The sequence below is a fragment of the Dendrobates tinctorius genome, unplaced genomic scaffold (genome assembly GCF_039654945.1).
Source record: "Dendrobates tinctorius isolate UK_male_01 unplaced genomic scaffold, ASM3965494v1 ptg000117l, whole genome shotgun sequence".
In the NCBI taxonomy this organism is placed as follows: Eukaryota; Metazoa; Chordata; class Amphibia; order Anura; family Dendrobatidae; genus Dendrobates; species Dendrobates tinctorius.
The window spans coordinates 15,703,378-15,730,362 of NW_027361785.1; the positions used below are offsets into that span (position 1 = coordinate 15,703,378).

Consider the following 26,985-nt stretch of genomic DNA (forward strand, 5'->3'; position numbering starts at 1 on the left):
CACAATGACTGGATGGTTACCAATGTATCCCATTAGTCAAATATCCTGATTGGACGAGTTAGAGTATGCTTATATCTGTAGAACTCATTGATTTACCTTTCTGAGACTTTAGTCAACATATTGCATGTGGTATTATTAGATGCACTGGGGAAATCGGATCGGCTACAGCATCAATTCATTTCATAGGATGGCTCTAGTGACATCACTGACAAAATTAATGTAAGCCACTGGGTCCCAGTTTATGACCATTTGCAGCCTTATTCCTTGAAGAAGCCAGAAAGGCGAAACATGTCAGGGAGGTGGCTGGTTCAACTTTTTAGAGCAGTTGTCTCCACAGGTAGCATATGCTGAGCAGTGGTCCGCGGCCACTTCTAGCTTAACATTAATTTAACGTATATAGAGGATTAGTGTCCTAACCATGACTAATACTATCCCACCATTAGTCACTAAACAGTGAACCATTCCCTGTATACTTGCCAAGAGTGGAAGCATTGAAAAATACTTACCCCCAAGAAATCCAACAGACAACAGCCAAACTGTGCAAGTTTACTCTACCGATGTAGGGAAAAACTATCCCGAGTTATTAGGACATAAACTCAACTGTTAGACACTGTAATTTTAAGTGAGCACAATTATTTACATTAATTTCAAAATATAAGTATTCATCTATGAATCTTTACTGAAGGGTCCATTTACCTGCTGGCAATCTGTTAATTACAGTGTTCCTCTGATGTCCATGCTGCTCTTTCTGGCAGTGATGACATCTTCCTATTAAAAGGCGTTGTTCACCACTCACACAGGTCCGACAGCATTCTCAGGGGAGCGTCTCCTATACGTTGTGCACACTGGGGGTGGGGGAACTTTTTTATGATGACGGGCACGGCTCCTGCTCGGACAGCTAACCGGCCACGAGGAGGACAAATCAAGCTTGCAGACAGAATAACACCAGGGGGCATACTTCAGAATATGGAAAATTGGGGGGGTTTTTTTGAACGGAGCATAATTTTTAATAACTAAATTACAAAACCATTTATCTCCACGTTTCCTGCTTCGTTAAATGCATTCTTTATGGTGGCACAACCTTTTCAAACACTTTAGGACCCTATGGAAAATAAAACTACAGTAGTAAAGGCTGCAGCCGATCAGCTGTAGCTGGTTTGCTGCAGCAGTCATGTGACAACAATATCAAATCACCCGCTGGGAATAGCACCATTGGCTTAGGAGGAATGGCGACCCTGTAGTAGAGAAGTAGAGATTGGTTTTATATTCCATGTTGCCTTTAAGCGATTAAGCAGGAGTTATCCAGTGATGGACAACACCCTAAACGGGAAAATGCTATCACAACTAAGAACAAAACCGTCATATTATTTCAAAAATAAAAAGGTAGCACAGAAAAGTATCGGCTGCTGTAACTCACCATATCATGTGCCAGCTGCTGCACAAACATCAACGTCTTAAGAATCAGAGTCATTCCACATACAACGTCTGCTGCTAAATCTTTACATTGGAGACATAACACGTTCAGATCAATTTTAGCTTCCAGTGGCCTGCGGTAACCAAAAGCGGCAATGCCCTGAACGCCTAGACGCTCTGCTGTATCTTCTCGAGTGCACAGGAATTTTACCATCCAGTACTAGAAAGGAGGTGGAAATGAAAGATATTAGCAGAAATTTAATACACCACAAAACTCTAATTTATTAAGCTTTATTAATATAGTATTTAGCAGAACTTTAAACCAATAAAAATCATGAAAACAGTGGGTGTTAAGAAGGCATCCTGCTCAGACTCCAGTGCTTTACAACCCAGCAGGCCACATCAGTGGGGGTGAAAAAGCATTTTATACCACTGCCAACTTATGTTAAAAGAACATAAACCTATATACACATTTGCAGCAATGTAAAGAGATTAAATTAACACATGATTATCGGAATTCCACTTTTTAAAACCACAGTCAGACATATTCCCCTTCACCTTTGCAATTTTACATTGCTGCATTCTAATGTCCACTTCATCCCATTCTTCTTCAAGTTCAAACCAGGCAATAGGATCACTGTCCTCCAAGTCTGTGACCGGCTTACTATTCCTGCGGATAGAAAAAAAAAACGCTGCGCAATTACACCAATACATAGTAGAGGGGCACAATGTCACATGTGGAATCTATCAGCAGGATTTAAACGATATACAAGTACATACATGTAAGCTCTTTCCAGCAACACCTTATATGACCAGTCCATTGCTCCAATAATGAAAAATCAAAGTGTAAATGGACATGAAAAAGGTTATGGTAGATCTGAAGGTTCTATCACTCCAAGCTCTATTCCCCATGCAGCGTTGCTTCCTACAGCTTAACTGATAGCCTCTATGTTGTTTGATTTCATACAAAAAAAAGTTGTCAGACAATAGTAGAAGGTGGGTGGTACTGGGCGAGGTATAGAGCTGGAGTGACAGAGGCTTCAGATCTACAAAGCTTTTCAGCCTCATTTGAATATAAATTCAAACTCATTTCTCAGTAACAGAGGAATGGACTGGCCATGTAAAAGGTATTGCTGGACTTGGCTTTGAAAGAGCTACATGCACATACGAATAGTTTGGGAGGGTAAAACCTGCTGACAAATTCCTTATAAACAGTAACTACACTGCTGAAAAAAAATAAATAAAGGGAACACTCAAACAACACATCCTAGATCTGAATGAATGAAATATTCTCATTGAATACTTTGTTCTGTACAAAGTTGAATGTGCGGACAACAAAATCACACAAAAATCATCAATGGAAATCAAATTTCTTAAAGGGAATCTGTCACCCTGTTTTTGACTTACCAGCTGCCAGCATTGACATCAGGGGCTTATCTACAGCATTCTGTAATGCTGTACATAAGCCCCCGATGTAACCTGAAAGACAAGAAAAACACGTTAGATTATACTCACCGGAGGGGGGCGGTCCGGACCAACGCCTCCCATCTTCATTCGATGCCGTCCTCTTCTTCCCTTCCTATAGTGGCTCCGGCACAGGCGCACTGCTCTGCCCTGTTGAGGGCAGAGCAGCAGACTGCAGTGCGCAGGCGCCAGACGCCTGCACACTGCATGACTCTGCTCTCAACAGGGCAGAGCAGTGCGCCTGCACCGGAGCCACTACAGGAAGGGAAGAAGAGGACGGCACTGTATGAAGATGGGAGGCATCGGACCGGACCGCCCCCTCCGTGGAGTATACCCTAATGTGCTTTTCTTATCTTTCAGGTTACATCGTGGGCTTATCTACAGCATTACAGAATGCTGTAGATAAGCCCCTGATGTCAATGCCGGCAGCTGATAGTCAAAAAAGAGGGTGACAGATTCCCTTTAACCAATGGAGGCCTGGATTTTTAGTCCCCCTCAAAATTTAAGTGGAAAAACACAATACAGACTGATCCAACTTTATTGTAATGTCCTTAAAACAAGTCAAAATGAGGCTCAGTATTGTGTGTGGCCTCCACGTGCCTGTATGACCTCCCTACAATGCCTGGGCATGCTTCTGATAAGGTTGCGGATGTTCTCCTGTGGGATCTCCTCTCAGACCTGGACTAAAGCATCGCCAACTCCTGGACAGTCTGTGGTGCAACGTGACATTTGTGGATGGAGCGAGACATGATGTAACAGATGTGCTTAATCGGATTGAGGTATGGGGAACGGGCGGGCCAGTCCATAGCTTCAATGCCTTCATCTTGCAGGAACTGCTGACACACTCCAGCCACATGAGGTCTGGTCAGGGCCAACTGCACCAGCATATGGTCTCACAAGGGGTCTCAGGATCTCATCTCTGCACCTAATGGCACCCCACACCATTACTGACCCGCTGCCAAACCAGTAATGCTGAAGGATGTTGCAGGCAGCAGATCACTCTCCATGGCGTCTCCAGACTGTCACATGTGCTCAGTGTCAACCTGCTTTCATCTGTGAAGAGAACAGGGCGCCAGTGGCGACTTTGCCAATTCAGGTGTTCTGTGGCAAATGCCAAGCGTCCTGCACGGTGTTGAGCTGTGAGCACAACCCCCATCTGTGGATGTCGGGCCCTCATACCACCCTCATGGAGTCAGTTTCTAACCGTTTGTGCAGACACATGCACATTTGTGGCCTGCTGGAGGTCATTTTGCAGGGCTCCTCCTGTTCCTCCTTGCACAAAGGTAGAGGTAGCGGTCCTGCTGCTGGTTTGTTGCCCTCCTACAGCCCCCTCCATGTCTCTGTGTACTGACCTGTCTCCTGGTAGCGCCTCCAGCCTCTGGACACTACGCTGACAGACACAGCAAACCTTCTTGCCACAGCTCGCATTGATGTGCCATCCTGGATGAACTGCACTATCTGAGCAACTTCTGTGGGTTGTAGAGTAAAGCATTGGTACTGAGATGTGGTCCGTGGTCCCCACCTGCAGAACCACTCCTTTATTGAGGGTGCATTGAAAATTGCCAATAATTTCCATCTGTTGTCTATTCCATTTGCACAACGGCATGTGAAATTGATTGACAATCAGTGTTGCTTCCTAAGTTGACAGTTTGATTTCACAGAAATTTGATTTACTTGGAGTTATATTCTGTTGTTTAAGTGTTCCCTTTATTTACTGAGCAGTGCATTTTGAACTAATAACTATTATGGAATTAGTAGCTACTATGCATTTAGTGGCTGCCGATTGTCTGAAGATTACGTGATGCTCCCCCACTCCTCGTCGGATATTGATTTCAACAGATTGGTTGAGGATGGAGAGTATGGCGTCAGTCTGGGAAGTATTTTTCATTTTACTTTTCACATCATTAGGCCCACTAATAAAGGACTGTCTACTAGTGGATAACCACTTCTGCATCATTTGTGACGGCAAGTCACCAAAAAATTATATCACTTCATGATTTGTGGGGTCCGATATCTGGGACCTCCTTTAATCCTAAGAATGAATAAACTACAGTGCTGGTTCAATGCTGTGCCCCCATTAAAGTCTTTCCCTACACAGAAGTGCCTTGGCCATTGATGCAAGTATACAGGCTCAAATACAGTTTCATGGTCCGCTCAATTGCCTGGAGTGCCACTGTGCGGGTGGGAAAAGTGACGGGATAGATTTTTATTTGAGATGAAAAGGATCATAAAGCGATGACATATACAGCATTAGCTATATGCCATCACTTAACTAGATGTAAATTCTGATTTAACGCTATAAAAACAGTATAACAAGTGGAATGAAAAAATAGAGAAGGAAAATTATTCAGTAGTATTTAAATGTTATAAACTAAAATACATTAGATATATATGCTCTAAGTTTTGCAGAGGGTTTGTGGAAGAATCAAGTGTAGTCAGGCAACATATTCAAACAAAGTATTTCAGGTATCAAAATTTAAGGTGAACCTGTCTGATCCTCGGTCTTTCTCCAGCCTCTAATATAGCTGAATGAATTGAGTTTTCTGTACTCTATTAATGTGTTTTGTGTACATACTAATGTGGAAGTGTTTAAGGAGTTAAGTTTAATCCTGCAGCATCACTTAAGTAGATAATTCAGGACTAGTCCCTATGGTGTCACTTTCCGCAGACTAAGAACTACTAATCACGGCTCCTTGGGTTTGACAGCCAGCTTATGGGTTCTACCAAGCAGTGTTATTATGGAGGAAAAGTCACACTGACAGACGAGTCCCGATTTGCATAGGCAATGCTGCAGGATTAAACAACTTGATTAAGAAATAAAAATAGAGAAATCCGTATACCAAAATACTAATAGTTGGAGACAGTGAAGGGAACCTGACATGAAGAAATGGTGTCACACTTTTAAACTACAGATGTTATCTAAAAGTGTGACTATATTCCTAAATTACTCTGCAGGAAAAGAAAAAGGTACACTACAAAGAAATTACCTCTCTTTCACATAAGTTCTGAAGTCTGAAAATTTCCATGTATCAAATTTTCCAAATCTTTTGAAATGTTCATCTGCGTGGAATTTTTCTGGAGCGTTGTAAGCAAATACGAAGCCACATTTGGCCCCAATGGCACCTCTCCGAACCTGGCAGTAAACAGAAAAGGCGACACCAACATAAAATAAGCTTAAGGTGACAATATTCTTCCCTTATTATGTGTCCTGCAGCTGAGTGTGCACAGATAGGCGCCATGTATGAAGAACACAGGCGCAGCTCCTCGGTAGGTCAGTGACGATACCTTCACTTACAGTATTGATAGGAATATTGTACGCTACAAACATCTAGACACCAATGAGAAAAATACTATATCGGGTATGATGATTGCAAGTAAACGAGAGACAAGATTTCTGCGCTGATTGGTTTTCGAAAAACAAGATAAATATAATATCAATATAAAAGCGGGTATCATGCACCATGGCGAATAACCTGCATTCAATACTTCGGATACTAATCGGAAGGTATAAGAGGGCACCTCCAGGCTTGTATACTCAGATAAGTATATGACATATAATAAATAATAATAATCTTTATTTTTATATAGCGCTAACATATTCCGCAGCGCTTTACAGTTTGCACATATTGTCATCACTGTCCCCGATGGGGCTCACAATCTAAATTCCCTATTAATGTCCCTATAGAATGTGGGAGGAAACCCACGCAAACACGGGGAGAACATACAAACTCCTTGCAGATGTTGTCCTTGGTGGGATTCGAACCCAGGACCCCAGTGCTGCAAGGCTGCAGCGCTAACCACTGAGCCACCGTGCCGCCCATATGCTAGGACATTCACATATCATACTCCAACAAGGTATTTTCTTGAGTTGTAAACTAGCCTTAAATGGAAGCACAATGGATGGGTTTCATTAAGCCTTCCAAAGAAAAGCAACCTTTCTTGCAAAGCTAAATAAACCCTGGGCATACAGAAAAAGGTGTTAAAGCGAACCTGGCCGCAGAAAAAAAATGCTACCAACCTGCAGATATGGGATTAATCTGCAGGTTAATAGGGTTACTAGCCTGCCCGGCGCACGCAGAGTATCGGTTTCAGTCTCGGGGGTGGCGCAGACGTGGTTTCAGACACTACTCTGAGTATACAGAGTGGTGACTGTAACCCCCCCAGATTGACACTCCCTCTGCATTGGGGCCGGCTGTCAGTCAGTGATGGGGTGCGATTACACTAGCCACTCTGTATACTCAGAGCAGTGACTGAGCCTGCGCCGTTGCCACCCCGGTGACTGAAACCGGATCACTGCGGGGGGAGGGAAGTGTACGTTTATTTTATACCCGCAGCATTCGGCTAAGTGTGGATGCCAGGCAGGTTATTAGGCTGTGTGCAGACGTACTTTTTGGCCCTGCGGATTTTTCCGCGCAGAATGGAAGAAATCCGCAGGTCAAATGACCTGCATTTTTCCTGCGTTTTTTGTGCGGTTTTCCATCGCGGTTTTCCCCCTGCGGATTTGGTGACAGGGGAGATGGAAAACCGCACAAAATAAGTAACATGCTGCGGATTTTGTACCACAGGAAAACCGCGCGGAAAAATCTGCAGCGTCTGCACAGCGTTTTTTTATTTCCATTGATTTTAAGGCTACTGTACATCACTATGCAGAAATGCAACGTTTCTGCGCGGTAAAATCTGCTGCGGAACCGCAGCAAATCTGCATCGTGTGCACACAGCCTTAACGCTATAAACCTGCAGATTACCCCCATATCTGAAGGTCAGTAGCATTTTTCCTCTTGACAGGTTCCCTTTGAATGTGTGAAACCTTATGTAGCAGATCTGATCATAACCAATGTGTAGAGTCAGTCATTTGTCCTGCCTCTCACCTGACCTGAATATCAGGACAAGTATTAGGATTTTGTAGAGGGAATCATAAGGTGAACACAGATGATCACTTAACACCACACATGGTCTGGACATATCACTTGTTGGAAAAAAAAAACAAAAAAAACAAACCTGTTTCCTTAGGAAGAAAGCTTGTATGATCTTAGTAACTAAAAGAAATGTAAAATTTACTTTCAGGGATACGCATCTGTCCGATCAGATATTAGACCTACAAAGACACAGCTGCACGTTGGGAGTTACAGTTGGCACAGCCACCACACAATGGCCGGCGAGTATTACGCAGACTCTAATTAGTGAAAAGAGTGCATGAAAGCAGGCATACTACAAATGCCTCAGCAACTGTATACTTTACCAACCCACAGTGAATTTCGAGGGCTCAGATTTGAAAGGCTAATTTAGATCTGTGACTCTGATCAAAAAGGCACGTTTTGAATTTTTTTCAAACCATGCAGTCCGAAGAAAAACACAGATCTGTAAACAGCCCCATAGATTATAATGAATGTGATATACCAGAGAAAAATACAGGCAGAACATGCACGTGATTCACAGATGAATGACTGGGTAAAAATATTACCATACTTACAGATATATCAAAGTTCAGAATGCATCACTAGAGGCCTAGTAAACCTGTTTCTATGTAGTTCTTCATATTCATAAACGTGGCACAGATCCACCCCGCTGATTGAGTACACTGTACATGGGCAGAAAGTTGCCAAAGTAATGGTGTGGGCAGGACTATAGAGAGCGTAACATTCAGAGAACTGGTAGATCCACACCAGATAGAACAGTAAATTTATTAAGCAGCCAAGTAACTGACATCATAGGAATCAGAGTCTCTGCCCCTACATCATGCTGCTCTCAGATGGGCTAGCCAAAATCTGGTGACAGATTCCTTTTAAGAAGCCCCAGAAAAAACAGGATTTTTGGGTTGCTTACCGTAAAATCTGTTTCTCGGAGCCTTCATTGGGGGACACAGAGACCATGGGTGTATGCTGCTGCAACTAGGAGGCTGACACTATGCACAAAAAAAGGTTAGCTCCTCCTCCGCAGTGTACACCCCACCGACCGGCAGGGAATTCCTCAGTTAGTGAGAAAGCAGTAGGAGAAGTAACAGAATAGATTGAAAACAGAACAAACAACTCAACTGTAACCAATCAACCAAAGTAAGAACAGGAATTGTAGAACATGGGAGGGTGCTATGTCCCCCAATGAATGCTCCGAGAAACAGATTTTACGGTAAGCAACTCAAAAATCCTGTTTTCTCGTTCGCCTTATTGGGGGACACAGAGACCATGGGACGTCCCAAAGCAGTCCCTGGGGTGGGAAAAAACTTCCATCAGGCCAGTGGACTCACCACCGCTGCCTGCAGAATCCTTCTACCTAGGCTGGCGTCCGCCGAAGAGTAGGTGTGGACCGTGTAGAATTTCACAAACGTGTGAACCGAAGACCAGGTTGCTTTGCAAAGCTGCAGCGCGGAGGCTCTGTGGCGTACCACCCAGGAAGCACCCACTTCCCGGGCAGAGTGCGCTATGATCCCCGGAGGGGCCACTCGATGCTTAACCCGGTAGGCCTCCAAAATTGCCGATCAGAGCCAGCGAGCAATAGTAGCTTTGGAAGCCGGGTGACCTTTCCGCGCCCCATCTGGAATGACGAAAAGAGAGTCTGTCTTTCGCAAGGAAGACGTCCTAGACAGATAGACTCTCATCGCCCTGACCAGATCCAGCTTGTTCAGGGACCGCTCCCGAGGGTGAGATGGACTCGGATAGAAGGACGGTAGAACAATATCCTCATTGAGGTGAAAGGAGGACACCACCTTCGGAAGAAAAGAGGGCTGAGGCCGCAGAACTACCTTGTCCTGGTGAAGTACCAGGAAAGGAGAGCGGCAAGAAAGAGCCGCCAATTCCGACACACGCCGGATGGAGGTGATGGCCACCAGAAAGGCTACCTTCCAGGAGAGAAGGGAAAGAGAGACTTCTCTGAGAGGTTCAAAGGGAGAACCTTGCAGAACCTCAAGAACCAGATTAAGATCCCATGGATCCACGGGCCCTCGATACGGAGGAGCCGTGTGAGCCACGCCCTGAAGAAAGGTTTTGACCTGAGGGCGGGAGGCCAAAGTCTTCTGAAATAAAATGGACAGCGCCGAAACTTGACACTTCAAGGAACTGAGAGCAAGCCCCGCACCCAGCGCTGCCTGAAGAAACGCCAGAACGGAAGGGAGCGAAAAGCACATAGGCGCGATGTTATTGGCCTCACACCAAGTGAAATAGGCTTTCCAAGTACGGTAGTAAATTTTTGGAAGATGATGGCTTCCTGGCTCGGATCATGGTATGAATTACTCCACCGGAGAATCCTGCTCGTTTCAAAACCTCGGTCTCAACAGCCACGCCGTTAAATTGAGCGGCCGAGAATTGGGGTGGCAAATCGGATCTTGAGACAGCAGATCTGCCTTGTCTGGAAGCTTCCAGGGGGTGTCCGCGAGAAGGTTGACAATGTCCGCAAACCAAGACCTTCTGGGCCAATTCAGGGCGATCAGAATGACTGGAATTCCTTCTTTGATCTTCAACAGCTTGGGAAGAAGAGGCAGGGGAGGAAACAGGTAGTGGAGCTCAAACTGTGACCAAGGAATGGCCAGAGCGTCGTCGCCCACTGCGAGAGGATCTCGAGATCTGCATACAAACTGTGGGACCTTCCTGTTGAGGCGAGAAGCTAGCAGATCTACGACTGCAGAGCTGAAGAAATACCTCCGGATGTAGGGACCACTCTCATGCCGCGAGACCCTCGCGGCTGAGAAAGTCGGCGGCCCAGTTGTCTACGCCGGGAATGTGTACCGCGGAGATTGTCGGTACCAAAATCTCTGCCCACTGAAGGATCTTGGACACTTCTGCCAGGGCTGAGACACTCCGTGTCCCTCCTTGGCAGTTGACATATGCCACCGCTGTGGCATTGTCTGTCTGAATCCGGACAGGCAGGCCCCTGAGGAGCCTCTCCCAGTGGACGAGAGTCAGATGGATCGCTCGTATCTCTAGGACGTTGATCGGCAGAGCAGATTCTTGAGTCGACCAACGACCCTGAACAGTGTGATTGCGGAACACTGCACCCCAGCCGAGGAGGTTGGCATCCGTTGTTACAATCTGCCAGTGAACAGGAAGAAAAGACCGCCCCAAGAGGATGAGAGGAGACGTCAACCACCAGTTGAGTGACCGCTTGATCCGGCATGAAAGACGAACAGGGCGATCCAGGGACAGAGCCGACCTGTTCCACCTCGACAGAATGGCGTGTTGGAGAGGTCTGGCGTGAAATTGGGCAAAGGGAACTGCCTCTCGCTGCCACCATCTTTCCCAGGACCCTCATAGCTGTTCGGAGGGACGGAAATCATGTGGTCTGCAGCGATCGTACAGCCTGCTGCAGGGAGAGAATCTTCTCTTGTGGGAGAAAGACCCTTGACCGACGAGTGTCGAACAGTAGGCCCAGAAACACAAGACGTTGAGTAGGGACCAGACAGGACTTTTTCCTGTTGACGATCCACCCGAAATCGGAAAGAGTGTCCAGGACGATCGTCAAACTTAGGCGTGCCTGTTGGAAAGAGGGAGCTTTGATTAGAATATCGTCAAGGTACTGAAAAAGAACGAGACCTCTGATCCTCAACAAGGCCATCAACGCAGCCATGATCTTCGTGAAGACTCTGGGAGCGGTGGCGAGACCGAAGGGCAGCGCGACGAACTGGTAATGTTCCTGGCGAACCGCAAAACGCAGGAACTTCTGATGTCCGGAGAATATGGGAACATGTAGATAGGCATCTTGGCTGTCTATTGTACACATGAATTCCTGCTCCTCCATGGAAGCGATCACCGAACGAACCGACTCCATCCGGAAGTGGCGAAGACGGACTCTCTTGTTGAGCAGCTTGAGATCAAAGATGGGTCGGACCGCCCCGTCTTTTTTTTCGGCACGACAAACAGGTTTGAATAAAACCCTGTAAACCGCTCCGATTCGGGAACGGGCACAATCACCCCGGAACTGAGGAGAGAGTTGATGGCCGTAAAGAACCCCGGGATCAAAGCTGGATCTTTTGGAGGACTGGATTCGAAGAAACGATCCCGTGGAAGAGAGACGAACTCTATCTTGTATCCTGACGATACAACCTCCCTGACCCAAGCGTCCTCTACTGAGGCCAGCCAGACGTCCTTGAAGAACAGGAGTCGACCTCCCAATTGGAAGGGACCCTCGGGAGTCCGAGGATAGTCATGCTGATGTAGGCCGTCCAGATCCGGATCTGGATGGTCTGCCCTGCGAAGAGTGGGAGCGCCAGGAGGGAGTGGGTCTGAAGGAAACTTTCTTCCTATCTTAGCGTGCCTGCGGTCTTTGTTGGTTGGAGGAGGTCTCCGCCGTATTGAAACGGCGGTAAGCCCGAAAGGGTCGAAACTGATGCCTCAGTGGGGGTCTGCGAGGCTTGTACTGAGGCAGGAGAGAACTCGTGCCTCCGTTGGCGTCCTTAATAATTTGGTCCAATTGGGATCCAAAGAGGCGCCCTCCCTGAAAAGGCAGATTAGTAAGAGACTTTTTAGAAGACAGGTCCGCCTGCCAGGCCTTGAGCCAAATTGTACGTCGGATTGCCACAACGTTACTTGACGCCTGAACTGCGCAGGATGCGGCGTCCAAAGAAGCAGAAAGCAGATAATCCCCCGCATGGGAAATCTGATTGGCAAGATCGGCCAATCGATCTGGTTGTGCTTTCTCTAGGATGCCCTGACGAAGATCCTCTGCCCAAGTAGCTATGGCTTTTGCTGCCTAAGATGAAGCAAAAATTGGGCATACCGCCGTCGAAGCCGCTTCGAAGGCAGACTTCGCTAGGGATTCTATGATCCTATCATTAGAATCCTTAAGAGACGCCACGCCTGAAAGCGGGAGAACCGTGTTATTAGAAAGCCTGGACACGGGCGGATCGACCGAGGGAGAGGCAGACCAGTTGTCCGTGAGCTCTTTAGCAAACGGGTACAGAACGCTGAGACGCTTCCCTAGTTGAAAGAGTTTGGTCGGATCCCCTCTTTCCCTGGTAAAAATCTTTCCAAACTCGGAATGTAAAGGGAATACCCTGGAGGGTGTTTCCTCCCGTCTGAACGAAACCTCTTGATCTGAGGATTTCGCAGAGGGGTCAGCAATGTCGAAGGTCTGATGGATCGCTGCAATGAGGTTCTGCACAGTAACCCTCATGTTCGCATCCTGGTCCGAATCCAGCTCTAAGATCCCCTCAGATGACCTGTCCGAGAGCGCTTCACCTGACTCGGGAGAGGAGGCTCGGGAGGGAGGCTGCCGAGAAGGGCTATGTGGTGACATGGGGCGAGGAGAGGATTCCGGCTGGAGATCCTGCCTGGGTCTTTTGCGACTAACGCTGGCCGACTCAGATGGAACCTCTTGAGGCCTGCTGTACCCTGTAGAGGTGTCCAGGGGCAACTTATCCAGGACGGGTACTAGGGACTGAGACACCCTGGTGAGGTCTGCCACTGACTCTGATAGAGACGAGGCCCAGCCAGGCATGGGGGGTTCACTCTCGCCTGGGGCCCTAGATGGCTCCTGGGCGGCGTCAGGTTGAATAGGATTGCTACAATCCAGGCAGAGGGAAGTGGACTGACCTGAGGGAAGTTTGCGATTGCAAGAAGAGCATGCAAAGAACTTGACGAGAGTGCAGGAGGGAGCCGCAGGGCGGTTACGGTCAGATTTGGAGTTAGACATAGTGAAACCTGAGGTGGTGCCGGAAGGTTGGGGGACAGGGTGCAGAGAAGGGTGTCAGCCTGCAGATGCAGAGCTACTCACGGTCCAGGGATCGATATCCGGCTGACAGGGGCATCTGGCTGTGCGGCTGCAAGATGGCGACCGCCTGAGAGGAATCATGGGAAAAACGCGCTCCCAGGGGGAGGGCGGAGCTAGCCGCCTGCTGAATCCGGCACCGCTCCTGGCCAGGAACAAGCTGAGAAGAGCGGTGGGAGGGCCTGGAACGGGCGGGAGAGAAGCCCGCTTAGTAGAAAGGGGAGGGGGGCGTGGCCGTGATACAGGAGTAGGCCCGAACTGAAGCCGGGGCCTAAATTAATCGCGGCGGCCGCCTATCAGCACAGGGGCGGCGCGGAGGAACCGCAACATGAGCGCTGCCGGGGAAAAGACCCCTGTCCGGGATAGGGACAGCAGCTGACCACAAAAAAAGGCTGCCTGGAGGCGCGGGACGGCCACGGAGACCCGCAGTGCTACCGCATCCTAGCTCCAAGGGAATCTCTCCTGACCAAATCCAGAGACGAGTGGGGATCTAATACTCACCCTGTCCCGGGCCCGAACCCTGAAAATAAAGGTACCTTCTGATTGAAGCTTGTCTGCGTCTTATCCGACCGACAGGCTCTGGCAGGCGAGTGGGTGGGAGACGGACGACCAGGACTCTCAGAAAAGCCGACACGTGTACATGTTGGCGTCCGCCCGGAAGGCTGCTGGTCCTGGTGCAGAGAGCTGCGATGATACGGGGCGGCAGTACGCGCCGTACTCGCAGCCTCTTCGTGGGACTACAGAGGTGACTATTCACCCTGTATCCCTCTGGAGAAACCTGAAAAGGAACGACGCACATCGAGGTAGATATGGGTCTAATCAAAGACCCGTGTCCACCTCCTACTGACACTAAGCTAAACTCCCTGCTGGTCGGTGGGGTGTACACTGCGGAGGAGGAGCTAACCTTTTTTTGTGCATAGTGTCAGCCTCCTAGTGGCAGCAGCATACACCCATGGTCTCTGTGTCCCCCAATAAGGCGAACGAGAAAAGAACACCATATTTTCGTTGAAAACTTAATTTCAAAATGTCCCAAAAATGTAAGCCATTAGATTTTTGAATAACTAAAACTTACCCTAATCCTCATCTGCGTAATCTGAAAGGCTGATTCGGGTGCAGAAGATAGGATAATACTAGCTCTTGTTTTTCCAGTCTCTGTAAGAAATCCTTAAGAAACAAACAAAAAAAAAAAAAACACATTAGGAGTGAGTGGATAATGTGCACTAAAGTGTAAATGGGTTTCAGTGCATAACGTAATGGCGACCCATCTTTAGTAGAGTTAATCACTAGGAGATCAGTGGGAATCCAACACCATATAAAGTATGTCCACTGATCAGCTGCTAGCATCTCAGGGGGAGACCGGATGTAGACCGTGAACAGAGCTGCACTACACAGATCTCTCCAATATATGCCAAGCGTCTCATATTTTTTCTTAATACTCCATAGCTGTATTGCTATTCATATTTCATATATTTCACATTGACATGCTTTAGCATGATAGAGTGCAACCTTATTTTGTATATTGTATATGGAGGTAGCTCCTCCTGGTATGCACCTATTCACATTAGTTTGGATGTGCCAGTAAGTTTTTTGTCTTTTGTATATTAGCTTACTGACCGAGCACTCCGCCCTCCACCGGGTGGTGATTTTAACTACAGCAGGTCCCTACTTAACCATAAATGCAGGCATTTCACACTAGCGTTTAATTGACGCAGTGCACGGTGCCGCTAAGCCCCGCCCCCTGCCAACTCCCTGCGGCCCATCCGGTCATCGCCGCCTACGATCGCACATGGACGCTTGCGATCTGCGCACCCTATCTTTAGCATAGGGTGCGCAGATCGTGCGCTGGCCGTGCGCTAGTAGGACTTTGACGTGCGCTGCGCACTTCTGAAGGTGCGCCGTGCGCGCCGAAATGCAACATGCTGCGTTCGGCGCGCACGGGTGCACCTTCAAAAGTGCGCAGCGCACGCCAAAATCCTACTAGCGCACGTCCAGCGCACCCTATGCTAAAGATAGGGTGCGCAGATCGCAAGCGTCCATGTGCGATAGTAGGCGGCGATGACCAGATGGGGAGGGCAGGGAGCCGGCAGGCGGCGGGGCTTAGCGGCGCCGTGCGCTGCGTCGAATAAACGCTAGTGTGAAACTAGCCTTAGAGAGGTATTCACACAGTGTAGGTACCCATCAGACTTTGAGGCCACCTTGACGTTGGTTGATGGGCAGATATAATTTGGCCAAGTTATATGCTAAGCGTCTCATTTTTTCTTAATACTCCATCGCTGTATTGCTATTCAAATTTCATATATTTCTCATTGACATGCTTTAGCATGATAGAGTGCAGCCTTATTTTGTATATTGTATATGGAGGTAGCTCCTCCTGGTATGCACCTATTCACACTAGAAACAAACATTTTTGGGCCAATATACCATGATGGCACCAAAAATCATGAAGAGATCCAGTATGAGAATAAAATATCAAATTTTATTGAAAAAACATTAAAAATACTATAAAATTACAAAAATGCCCATCAGGAGGCGCTCAAAACATTCATGCCATTGGTCATTATAGTCACACAGCCAAATGTGAATCCTTGCACATAAGTAATTAGAAATAATTTCCAACAAGAGCATAATCTCGATAAATGTAGGGAATATTCACATCACAGTATTAAAAATAACTAAATATATCGTGGCTGAAAAAAATACAGTGTAGTACTAGAAACCCACATTAAATTGCACCTGAATGGTCGTGGCCCGATCGAATATATGCTGCAGGTTAAAATAAAAAGACTCAATATCAGCAAGATTGAATAGTATCACAGCTGAATAAGTGCTAGAGGATTGATGCATAAATCCACAAAGGTTATACATAAAGGGAAAAAAAGGTAATACCTATGTAAACGCTGATGCCAGGTCTCTGGTGAGTGTGAATTACGTGACCTCCTTCACCCCAACACGTGTTTCGCACTAGCTTCTTCCGGGCACCCCTGGAAGAAGCTAGTGCGAAACACGTTTTGGGGTGAAGGAGGTCGCGTCATTCACACTCACCAGAGACCTGGTATCAGCATTTTCATAGGTATTACCTTTTTTTCCCCTTTATGTATAAAGGTCAAGGTATATTGGCCCAAAAATGTTTGTTTCTGATATTTTGAAGTGTCAAAATATATGTGGTCTTTGGACTAATTTCAAGTATACCTATTCACACTAGTCTGGATGTGCCAGTCAGTTTTTTGTTTTTAGCATCTCCAGGGGAGACTGGATGTAGACAGTGAACAGAGCCGCACTACACAGATCTCTTCAAAGTGTAACAGGCTACTGCAGAGCATTTTTATATTCAAACTATGGGTGCCAGGTGTCAGAACCCCACCTAAGGAAAGGTCAATGTCAAATGGGTCGAGAATCCTTTAAAGGGGATCTGTTGCCAGGTTTTTGCTACCTAATCTGAGAGCAGCATAATGTAAAGACAGAGTCCCTGATTCCAGTGATGTATCACTTACTCAGCTGCTTAGTGTAGTTTTGATAAAATCACTGATTTATAACCAGAAGATTATCACTAGAGGACTAGTAAACCTGCTGCCAAGCAGTCCTCCATATTCATGAGCTCTGTATAATCCCGGCCCTAGAACTGACTGGCAGCCTTCTGTGTACACTACATGGGCAGAAAGCTGCCTGTGCTCTGGGTGAGGACATACACAGAGCTCAATATTCAGAAAACTGCTTGATCTGCAGCACATTTTATCAAAATAACAGAAAAAGCCACAGTAACTGACACATCACTAGAATCGGGGCCTCTGCCTCTACATCATGCTGCAAAAATGAAGTAGCAAAAATCCTGTCAAATTCCCTTTAACATAACTTTTAGAATATACACACACATATATATATATATATATATATATATATATATATATATATATATATACACACACACATGCATACATACACACACAGCCAGCAAAGATTGAGACAGCGAGTGGGCGGGCACGGTGCAGACCATGGGCCTCTGGTTTCCAGCCCCACGGCTGTTTTGGTCCGCGGGGCGAACTGAGGCAGCCAGACGGCAAGATGTGGCCAGCGGGCCGCACATTGCCCAGGTCTGCTGTAGACTATAAGCAGGGCAGGGTTCTCTCCCCATCTGCACCTGACAGTATTAATTTAAAAAAAAAAAAGATTAGATAGATAGATCTCTTCAACTAATAAAGTAACATTTGCCAATATGATCATTTAAAAATTCTATGAAACCATATGAAGGGATATCACAAGAGTAATTACTGACAGTACAGATACTTCTGTATCAGAAGAACCATGTTCCATTTTAAAAACTTTAAAATGGTTAATGCTTTTAATCAAATATAAGAAAAATAACAACAAGAGCAACAACACACCATCTCCTGTCCATGGTTCCACCAATAGGTTTTCAGGTCCCGATTTGTCCTCTTTCCCTTTAACATCACAGGCAAGTAAGGTAAACTGCAATGGTCTTCCTGAAATAAATGGCAAGATAAGCAAATAGAAAGCACATTTCGGTAAAACCCAATGCTCACACCAGTGATATCTATTCCTAAGCCATGTGCTCCTTACTGCAGCAATTTAAATAAGTCCCCTCAAAGTGGAGAAACTACGGCAGGAGTTAGCAACCTCAAAACTCTAGCTGTTGGTGAAACTACAGATCCCAGTATTCATCCATTGTCAGGGAATGTTGGAAATTGTAATCTCAAAGGAGCTGGAGCCGAGGCCTGCCATTAGCCAAATAGGTTCATGAAATGGTTATTGCGCTATAGATTTTTATGAGGAGAGAGTCAACTTTGGAGATGGCAAACATGTAGTGCAGGAAAAGTATCTCTGCCAACATCATGAGAAAGACGTAGATCTTTCTGCCTGCACAGATACGCAACAATCATGGAGCAGACTGGAAAAAAAATAACAGTTCTGATTCAGGGAGATGTCATTTTAATCAGTTAATAGCCAACATTCCCACTGTGTTTAGTGAAAAACTATTGGTGCAAAGGTCTATTCTGGCATCTCAAATATATACCTATATAATGAGCAGATTAAGGCTGGTTTCAAACTAGCGTTTTTTAGCACAGCGCATCGTGCGTGTCCATGCGCATACATCCTGCGCCCCTATCTTTAACATGGGGGTGCATGGTCTAGCGTTTGCACGCACTTGTATGCGTTTTCGTGAGCATGCGTTTTTTGTAGTGTGCGCCTAGGCGCGCCGGACGCAACCTGTTGCATTTTTGGTCCGTCCGACCTGTGTCAAAAAACGCTTGCGCACGGACTGCGCAAAAAAATCACATTACAGTCTAAGGGAACGCAGGCGTGCACATGGACATGCGCATGCCTGCGTTTAAAATCGCATGCGTTTTAAGAGTTAACATGGCTAGAAACTGGTTAAAACGCATGCGCCTAAAAAAGCAAACGCATGCAAAACGCATGATACGGTTTTTGCACGCATTTCTATTGCGCACGAAGCGCAGCGCTAAAAAGCGCTAGTGTGAAACTAACCTAAAAGGGGTCTGTCCATTATTTATTTATTTTTTTTAAAAACTTAGAACGATATAAAACAAACTGATACCCACACCTTACTGATCCCCTGCCACCAAAGATCACTGCTGTCTGTATCGATGCCTCCAGCAATGACACTTTGAAAGCGATTGCCTGAGAAAGTTAAGGGAACCCGACAGCAGATACATGGTGCCCGAACCATGGGGAGCATGGATCAGATAGAAGCAGAATAATTCCACCCATGTATGTTTGACTCCCCGGCTTAACGCTGACAATGACTGACACATCTCACCCTATACATGCAAACAGGGAGAGACGCATCACTTGAAAAGAGCGGGTGGGGAGAAGCTGCTGGGGTCAAAAAAAGCTGGTCGAGTCTACAGTGCGGCTCAGTCCCGGTGGCTTTTAATTGCATGTTTTTCTCTGAAACGCCGCGGTGCTTCAGAGTCAAGCGCACCTGGCTGAGATCATGCAGCCAGCACCTGGTGCATGCTGTCCATGGATGGGGCAGCATGCATCCAATGTCAGGTTCCCTTTAAAATGCCACTAAAAGTTAAAATATAGAGGCAAGTAAGAGAGAATCAGTATTACGGACTTTGATTGCTTTTTATGCAAGGATTTTGGTGAAAAAACTCAAGGCGCTGGACAATCACCTGAAAACTAATGATATGTAAAGAAGTGTTCAGAAAAAAAATAAAAAGGAAAAAGACAGACAATATACCATATTTATAGAGCAGACTAATTCTAACCGACTCCATGGAAGCGATAAGTGAAGAGGCATTGTACTGCTCATCAACATGATCCAGGAGGGTACAAAGAGAAGAAATCACTTTTGCTACATTCCCTCTTGCCAAAGCAAACGCGAGGAGATTTAAATTCACTTCCGGTGTAGAGCAGCAGCTTAAGAGAGACAACAACAAGGGTTAATGCCGGAGAAAATGTACAGCCAATAGCAGAGACACATTTTCTATAAGAAGCAGCAAGTCATCATTACCTGGCTGTCCTCATCAGGAAGCTGTTTACCTCTTCAAGTACATTTGGCGATAAAAAATTTGGGAACTCTGCAGTACCCGGCGTCAAGGAAAGTGGAGTCATGTGTTGCAAAGCCTTCCTAGAAAATAAAAAATAAGAAAAAAATGTAATTCATCAAGTTTATCGCACTCATTTCTACACAATAAATTATATATTCACGGATATATCTCTGCTTAGAACTAACACATCTCCGGATCCACTGGCACTCAGATTCCAAAATAACAGGGAACAAAAATAGAGGCAATACATCGTTGAGTAAAACAGAAGGCTCAGCACTAAAGCTAAAACGGTGCAACAAATACCAATATATTTATCTAGATCACTCATGTTCTGTTGGTTAGCAGGAAGACATATAAAAGAGTATGACTGTGTAGGGTCGGTGGTGGGCCGAGCTGGGGGGGGGGGGGGGGTGGTCCCTCTTTCACTACAGCGCAGAGATGACACAGAGACAAGATGGAGGCAGGTACTGGGTGCAACAGGTCCAAGTTTATTTCTTCACTTGCCGTCCGCCTGACGGCCTCCGCAGCACACCGCACGTTTCTTCACTTATCGGCCCTCCGTTTCTAGAGCCGTTTACACACCGTACTTTTACAATAGGGACGTACATATACGTACCGTCCCTCCTTTACTGTTTGACGCTCCTGACAGGTCCGCCACTGTGGCCGCTCTAGGCCCAATAACCAACAGCGCTTTCACTGGTCAGTCGTCGTGTCCAATACGGTATATAGCACTCACTGCCTCATCTCTTCTGCGGTATCTTCCTGTCAGGACCACCCCCCTGACGTTTCCTCCCCTCAGTCCCCCTGGTAAGATTCTCCTCAGGGCGCAAAGACTGTCACAGTCCTCCTGTCACCTGAGCTCCCCCTGGGGACTGGAACTTTCTGGAACCCTCCCTCAGTATTTATAGCTAACCCGGTTCCTTGAAACTGTCACTCCAACTGTCACCACGCCCCCCATGACCAACGGTTTCTAAAGCCCTAAGCTGATGTCACGTCCTTTGCTCACACTCCACCCTGCCATCTAATAGTCATCCCAAGGTACTGCACGTCACCTACACTTTCCTAGCTGTTTCCCAATATATTACTGACACCTACCTAAACTGTGCAAACCTATCTTTCTCCATTCTGACACGTCCGTCAGGTCACCTTCCCTACACTCTCCCTTCCTTTGTACATTGTCGTCCTCGACAATCGTCAACCCTGCCTTCGTCGTTCTGAAGCTACACCTACATCCTGTTGTCGGACCAGCTGTTGAGCCAAACCCACTATCTGCGGGGGCCGAACCATACTGGGAGCACTATGCTCTGAGCAGCCTACTGCTACTCACCGGCGCACACGCCACATGACAACGTCTTTCACATTGGGCTAGGTACACCCATATTCTCTCTATGGCGTGTACCTTCCCCTACTGTCACCTTCCACTATTCGGTACGCCATGATCGAGGTCTCTTACCTTCCAGATCATTACCAGCGCCCACCTTCCTCCTTCAGGGGTGTCCGTGGTGTTGGGGACCTGACCTAGGACGGCTGTCTTCCAACTCATTTTCCTTTCTTTCAATAACATGTCATGGTCGGCGTCCCAGTCTCCCAGACCTCCTCAACTCTTAGATCCCTATCGGATCTTACACTTCCCTTTGGTCCCGCAGACCTTCCCTTACCCGGACCTGTTGCATTTTACTTTGCATATTATACATCAAACAACTTTATAATAGCACAAGTACCCCATTTTTATAATATTTTTTTTTTCTTTTGCTTTAAAACTCAACATTCAACAATAAACATCGCCAGTACTCCTTTTCCCTCCCCCTTCCTTGGACATGGACACTCCCTCTTGTCTTCGTATCCCCGTTCTGTCAAGTTTCCAAATCAGTAAATAACATCCTGTAAGAGGAACATTCTTAAAAAAAAACAGCTTAATCACATAAAACATTTTTTTTTTTTAAAACTAGAACTGTTCTTTCAGACTCTGACAGTCCAGGCCATCTCCTGATGGCCGGTAGCAAGGGGCCCACAGCCGTGGAACTCCTGGGGTGAAGGGAGTGTCCAATACAGTCCTCTTTACGGGGGTTCGCGTTCCTCAGGTACCGCCAGTACCGCCACCGCATAATACCCGCGGGGGCAGTATTCTTTATAATAAGAGACAAAGTCCCCTATTTCCAGGGCACGGCCGTGGCGTATGGAGGCTACGTTCACGTATACCTTCTGGCCAGTCTGATCACGTATGAAACCATACCCCCGGTCCACATTGGTGTACACCAGCCGCCCCCGGGATCTTTCCACCGCCATGCCAACCTCCCCTTTTGAATGAAGCAGGCTCCATACCTCCTACTCTCGAACCTTCTTTTGTTTTATCACCTCCGCAACCCAAGCGGAGGGTACCGCGCCAGTCCCAGAGTCCGGTGGGCGGGAACTTGCCGAGAAAGGGCGCGGGGCAGAGGCGGCCGATGATATCTGTGGCCCAGCAGCCGCTGGGGCCAGGTAGCGGATGGGAGCAGCCGTGATTCCGGAGGGCTGGTCCACAGGGCCCGTTAGACAGACCACAGCCGGTTCCAATACTGGCATTACCGCGGCCGCAGGGTAGGCCGCATCCACAACTTCCAGCAGAGGCGGAGTAACGGCCGGTTCGGGTGATGAGGCTGGCCCCGGCCGAGGGAGCGCAGCCGCGCCTTCTGTAAATAAGCTCCGCCCTGGTGACTCGGGGCGGGTTGGCTCAGGGACGGGAGCGGGGGCCTTGCTCAACCCCGCGTATAGTATAGGGCCCTCCGCAGCCGGGCCTTCCGGTACACTGGAGGCTGCGTGTTGTGACAAAATGATAGGGGCCGCTTGTGAAGCCGCCGGCAGGGCCGGGGGAACTCTCACCTTCCCTGGCGCCGCGGCCTCCATCACACCACCGCACGGCTCATCCTGCAGCCTCCACTCTCCAGCTCGCTGCTCAGCGGGCCTAGCTTCCAGACTCAGGGGCTCCGCGGGGAGACTCTCCGCCGGTATCAATGGCGGCCGCTCCTTCTGGCTCCGCACGGGCTCCGCACAGACTCCTCTTCTTGCCCATGGACCCGAAGATGACGTCTTCTGTCTCAGCTCGTTCTCCTGCCGCCACTGCCACTCTAGGCGGCCAATGCCCCGACACCCGCAGCGTCTCATACCGTCCGGTGGGCAGCAATCGAATGGCGCCAAACAGCCGCTCCCAAGCTTTTCTTCGGTGTCACTCCCTCTATGGGGTGGGGCGTTGGCAGGCCTCTCCACCCACCTGTCAGGGTCCAATATATGGAAACGTCGGCCTCCGGGCACATACTGCTGTCCACGGGGGTACGTTGGAGGGGGTCCCAGTCCATTCAACACGACTGCAAACACCCGGACCTCTCCCCTGCGCTGTAGTAATGCTGCCATCTTGCGCAGCTCCTGATACCGCCCCGGATCTTCGGTCAGCACCACGGAGTCACCACAGCGCTCCCAATTTGTAATCCACAGGTAAGCCAATTGTAATCCACAGGTATTAATAATCCAAGCAGCACAGTCCAAGTCCTTTTCCATTCTTTGAGGCAGGTCTGCCGCAGAGGATGATGTATTAGCGGCGGCGATCCTGCCGACTACACCAAATGTAGGGTCGGTGGTGGGCTGAGCTGGGGGGTTGGTCCCTCTTTCACTACCGCGCAGAGATGACACAGAGACAAGATGGAGGCAGGTACTGGGTGCAACAGGTCCAAGTTTATTTCTTCACTTGCCGTCCGCCTGACGGCCTCCGCAGCACACCGCACGTTTCTTCACTTATCGGCCCTCCGTTTCTAGAGCCGTTTACACACCGTACTTTTACAATAGGGACGTACATATACGTACCGTCCCTCCTTTACTGTTTGACGCTCCTGACAGGTCCGCCACTGTGGCCGCCCTAGGCCCAATAACCAACAGCGCTTTCACTGATCAGTCGTCGTGTCCAATACGGTATATAGCACTCACTGCCTCGTCTCTTCTGCGGTATCTACCTGTCAGGACCACCCCCCTGACGTTTCCTCCCTTCAGTCCCCCTGGTAAGATTCTCCTCAGGGCGCAAAGACTATCACAGTCCTCCTGTCACCTGAGCTCCCCCTGGGGACTGGAACTTTCTGGAACCCTCCCTCAGTATTTATAGCTAACCAGGTTCCTTGAAACTGTCACTCCAACTGTCACCACGCCCCCCATGACCAACGGTTTCTAAAGCCCTAAGCTGATGTCACGTCCTTTGCTCACACTCCACCCTGCCATCTAATGGTCATCCCAAGGTACTGCACATCACCTACACTTTCCTAGCTGTTTCCCAATATATTACTGACACCTACCTAAACTGTGCAAACCTATCTTTCTCCATTCTGACACGTCCGTCCGTCCATCAGGTCACGTTCCCTACAACTGCTGGATAAGGTAATTATTGGAGCTTTGCTAAAAACCAAGTTGTATCAGCAGGAGATCATCGCTACAGGACCAGTAAACCTGCAGACAATTCATGCGCTTCTGATCTTGTGCAGGCACATTATGCTGCGGTTCTGTGCCGGATAATCGGACGCTAGGTTACCTACTCTCACTAGCTGCCCAGTCTCTGCTGTGGAGCTTCGCCTTAGATAATTTGCCTGCACAATTATGTAAAAGGTCACGTCTACTTTGCATAAATGAAAACAAACACTAAAAACACAATGAAAGCAAATACAGGTGTATGCAAAGCTCAGTGGATAGAATTAGATTAAAAGTCTGCTAGACAAACCAGTTCTATGGCGCAGGAATTGCTGGGCTCTGTTTACACTTGCACTTGTTCTTTTCTTTCAGTTGGGGTGTACAGTCAGTATAGTGTAGGGTGCTGCACTACTATATACATAAAAAACATTGCGACGGATGAAAGCAGATCAGAACTATCAGACTCACTGTGCCATTGGAATCATGTAAACCCGCTTGTATGTGGAGACATTACTATGACACACTTGTGTCACCCTGCTTGGTGTTCTCTTAACTCCTTAGGCTAAGTTACCACTAGGTATTTTTTCTGCGTATTTTTATGCTAATATTCAGCTCCGTTTTGCAGTACCAGCTACGTCTATGAGATTTCAGAAATCTCATGCACAAACATTGTTTTCTTATTAACATCAGTATTTTGTGCTTTTCATGGCTTTTTTGGACATAGAGCATGTCACTTTCAACATTTTTGACCCATTGAAAGCAATGGGTGATGAAAAAAAAAACCGCTGACAAAGCGCCGCAAAAAACGCAGGAATCAGGTTTTGCAGTGTTTTTAATGAAAAAAAAAAAAAAAACAGCAGTGTATGAAACCCATTTATTTTTGTGATTTTTCCAGGTTTGCCATCTTCTCTTGGTCACCCAAGGATGGCAGTTTGGATTAGTACAGTTTAATGAAATTAGTGATGCGTAAAAAGTAAACATTTGGCTGACCAAGGTGTGAGATTGAACAATGCCGGTGGCTGACCAAGGTGTGAGATTGAACAATGCCTGTGGCTGACCAAGGTGTGAGATTGAACAATGCCTGTGGCTGACCAAGGTGTGAGATTGAACAATGCCTGTGGCTGACCAAGGTGTGAAATCAATCAATGCCTGAGCAACTCAATGGCTGATCAAAGTGCAAAGCTTTAAAGTGTCCTACAAGCTCAATACAGTGCCAAGGTCTTCGGTAAATTATTCCAGATCAATTCAGCTCCCCAAGTTGTTACATTTGTATGTGTATTTTTTCATGAAGACATGTCTTGTATTGTTGGAGACCTGTGTTCATGCTTCTGTTGTGGACAGGCTGAATACATGTGAGGAATGCCTGTTTGTTAGAGAATCCCCACATGTATTCAGGCTGTCTAGCAGCCGCAAATCATGCAGCTGCGGCGATAAAAACTTAAATCTCCGAGCATGCCAAAATACTCGGAGGACACCCAAGCATGCTCGGAAAAACCCGAGCAACAAGTATACTCGTTCATCACTATTAATGAAACCCAAATGCAAAAATGATGTTTAGCTCAAAATACAAAGGTTTAAATAGGAAAAAAAGGCCCCAAAAGAATGCCAACCCCCTTAAGCTCAGCGGTTCTGCCCATGTAGTTGAATTGCCCCCCTCATGGTCTCTGGGCTCAACGAGAGAACAGAAAGGTTTATTATTTTGTAACAAGCTGCAGCCAGGGTTGAAGATTTTCTGAAAATGGACAGCCCCTTTAATTACATGATATCTCAGAAAATTGACATATGCAAAGTATTCAAGAAAGAAAGAGGCAATGTTACATACTGTGTGTGCTGTTGGACAGCCTGAGCCAGAGCGGGGTTGGTCTCCATTGAGGTGGTTACAAGTGACGTCAGTAGAGAAAGATACCAGATCGCGGAGGCATCAGATACAGACACTGCCGACTTCTTTATCTTTTGGTAGCCGACCACTCGGAGACCGTGGATCCTCGTGTCACAGCCATCACTCAGACATCGCTTAATATTGATCTGGACGTCTGCACAACAGGGAAGATGACATTTAGAACAGGCAGACATGAAAGGTTTTACTCTATGGCCACTTTGCTCCCCAAGACTCGGTGGCCTAGCATTTGATTTTTTTTTATCACAGCATTCAGAAGGGCAATCACTTATTTAGTTTAGCTGAATTAAGTCTTTACCTTTTGAGGGAAAATTGTATGTTCAGCAGTAGCGGAGAAAAAAAAAGAAAACGTACACTACCGTTCAAAAGTTTAGGGTCACCAAGACAATTGTGTTTTCCACAATAAAAATCACACTTTTATTAATCAAATGAGTTGTCATGTGAATTTAAAATCCAGTCCAGACATTGACAAGGTTCGAAAAAAAGATTTTTATTTGAAATAATAATTTTCTCCTTCAAACTTTGCTTTCGTCAAAGAATGCTCCCTTTGCAGCAATTACAGCA

At 47.1% G+C, this 26,985-nt stretch overlaps 1 protein-coding gene across 1 annotated transcript in view; it reads right to left on the reverse strand.

Annotated features, from left to right (window-relative positions):
- ZZEF1 (zinc finger ZZ-type and EF-hand domain containing 1) overlaps nt 1–26,985 on the reverse strand; it is a 308,587-nt gene that overhangs the window by 225,538 nt on the left and 56,064 nt on the right. The window contains exons 6-13 of the mRNA XM_073590591.1: nt 26,347–26,557; nt 20,066–20,182; nt 19,793–19,971; nt 17,949–18,047; nt 14,642–14,733; nt 5,865–6,010; nt 1,972–2,083; nt 1,418–1,633 (exon numbers count right to left, since the gene is read on the reverse strand). Coding sequence (XP_073446692.1) covers nt 1,418–1,633; nt 1,972–2,083; nt 5,865–6,010; nt 14,642–14,733; nt 17,949–18,047; nt 19,793–19,971; nt 20,066–20,182; nt 26,347–26,557 — 1,172 coding nt within the window. The remainder of the gene's footprint in view (nt 1–1,417; nt 1,634–1,971; nt 2,084–5,864; nt 6,011–14,641; nt 14,734–17,948; nt 18,048–19,792; nt 19,972–20,065; nt 20,183–26,346; nt 26,558–26,985) is intronic.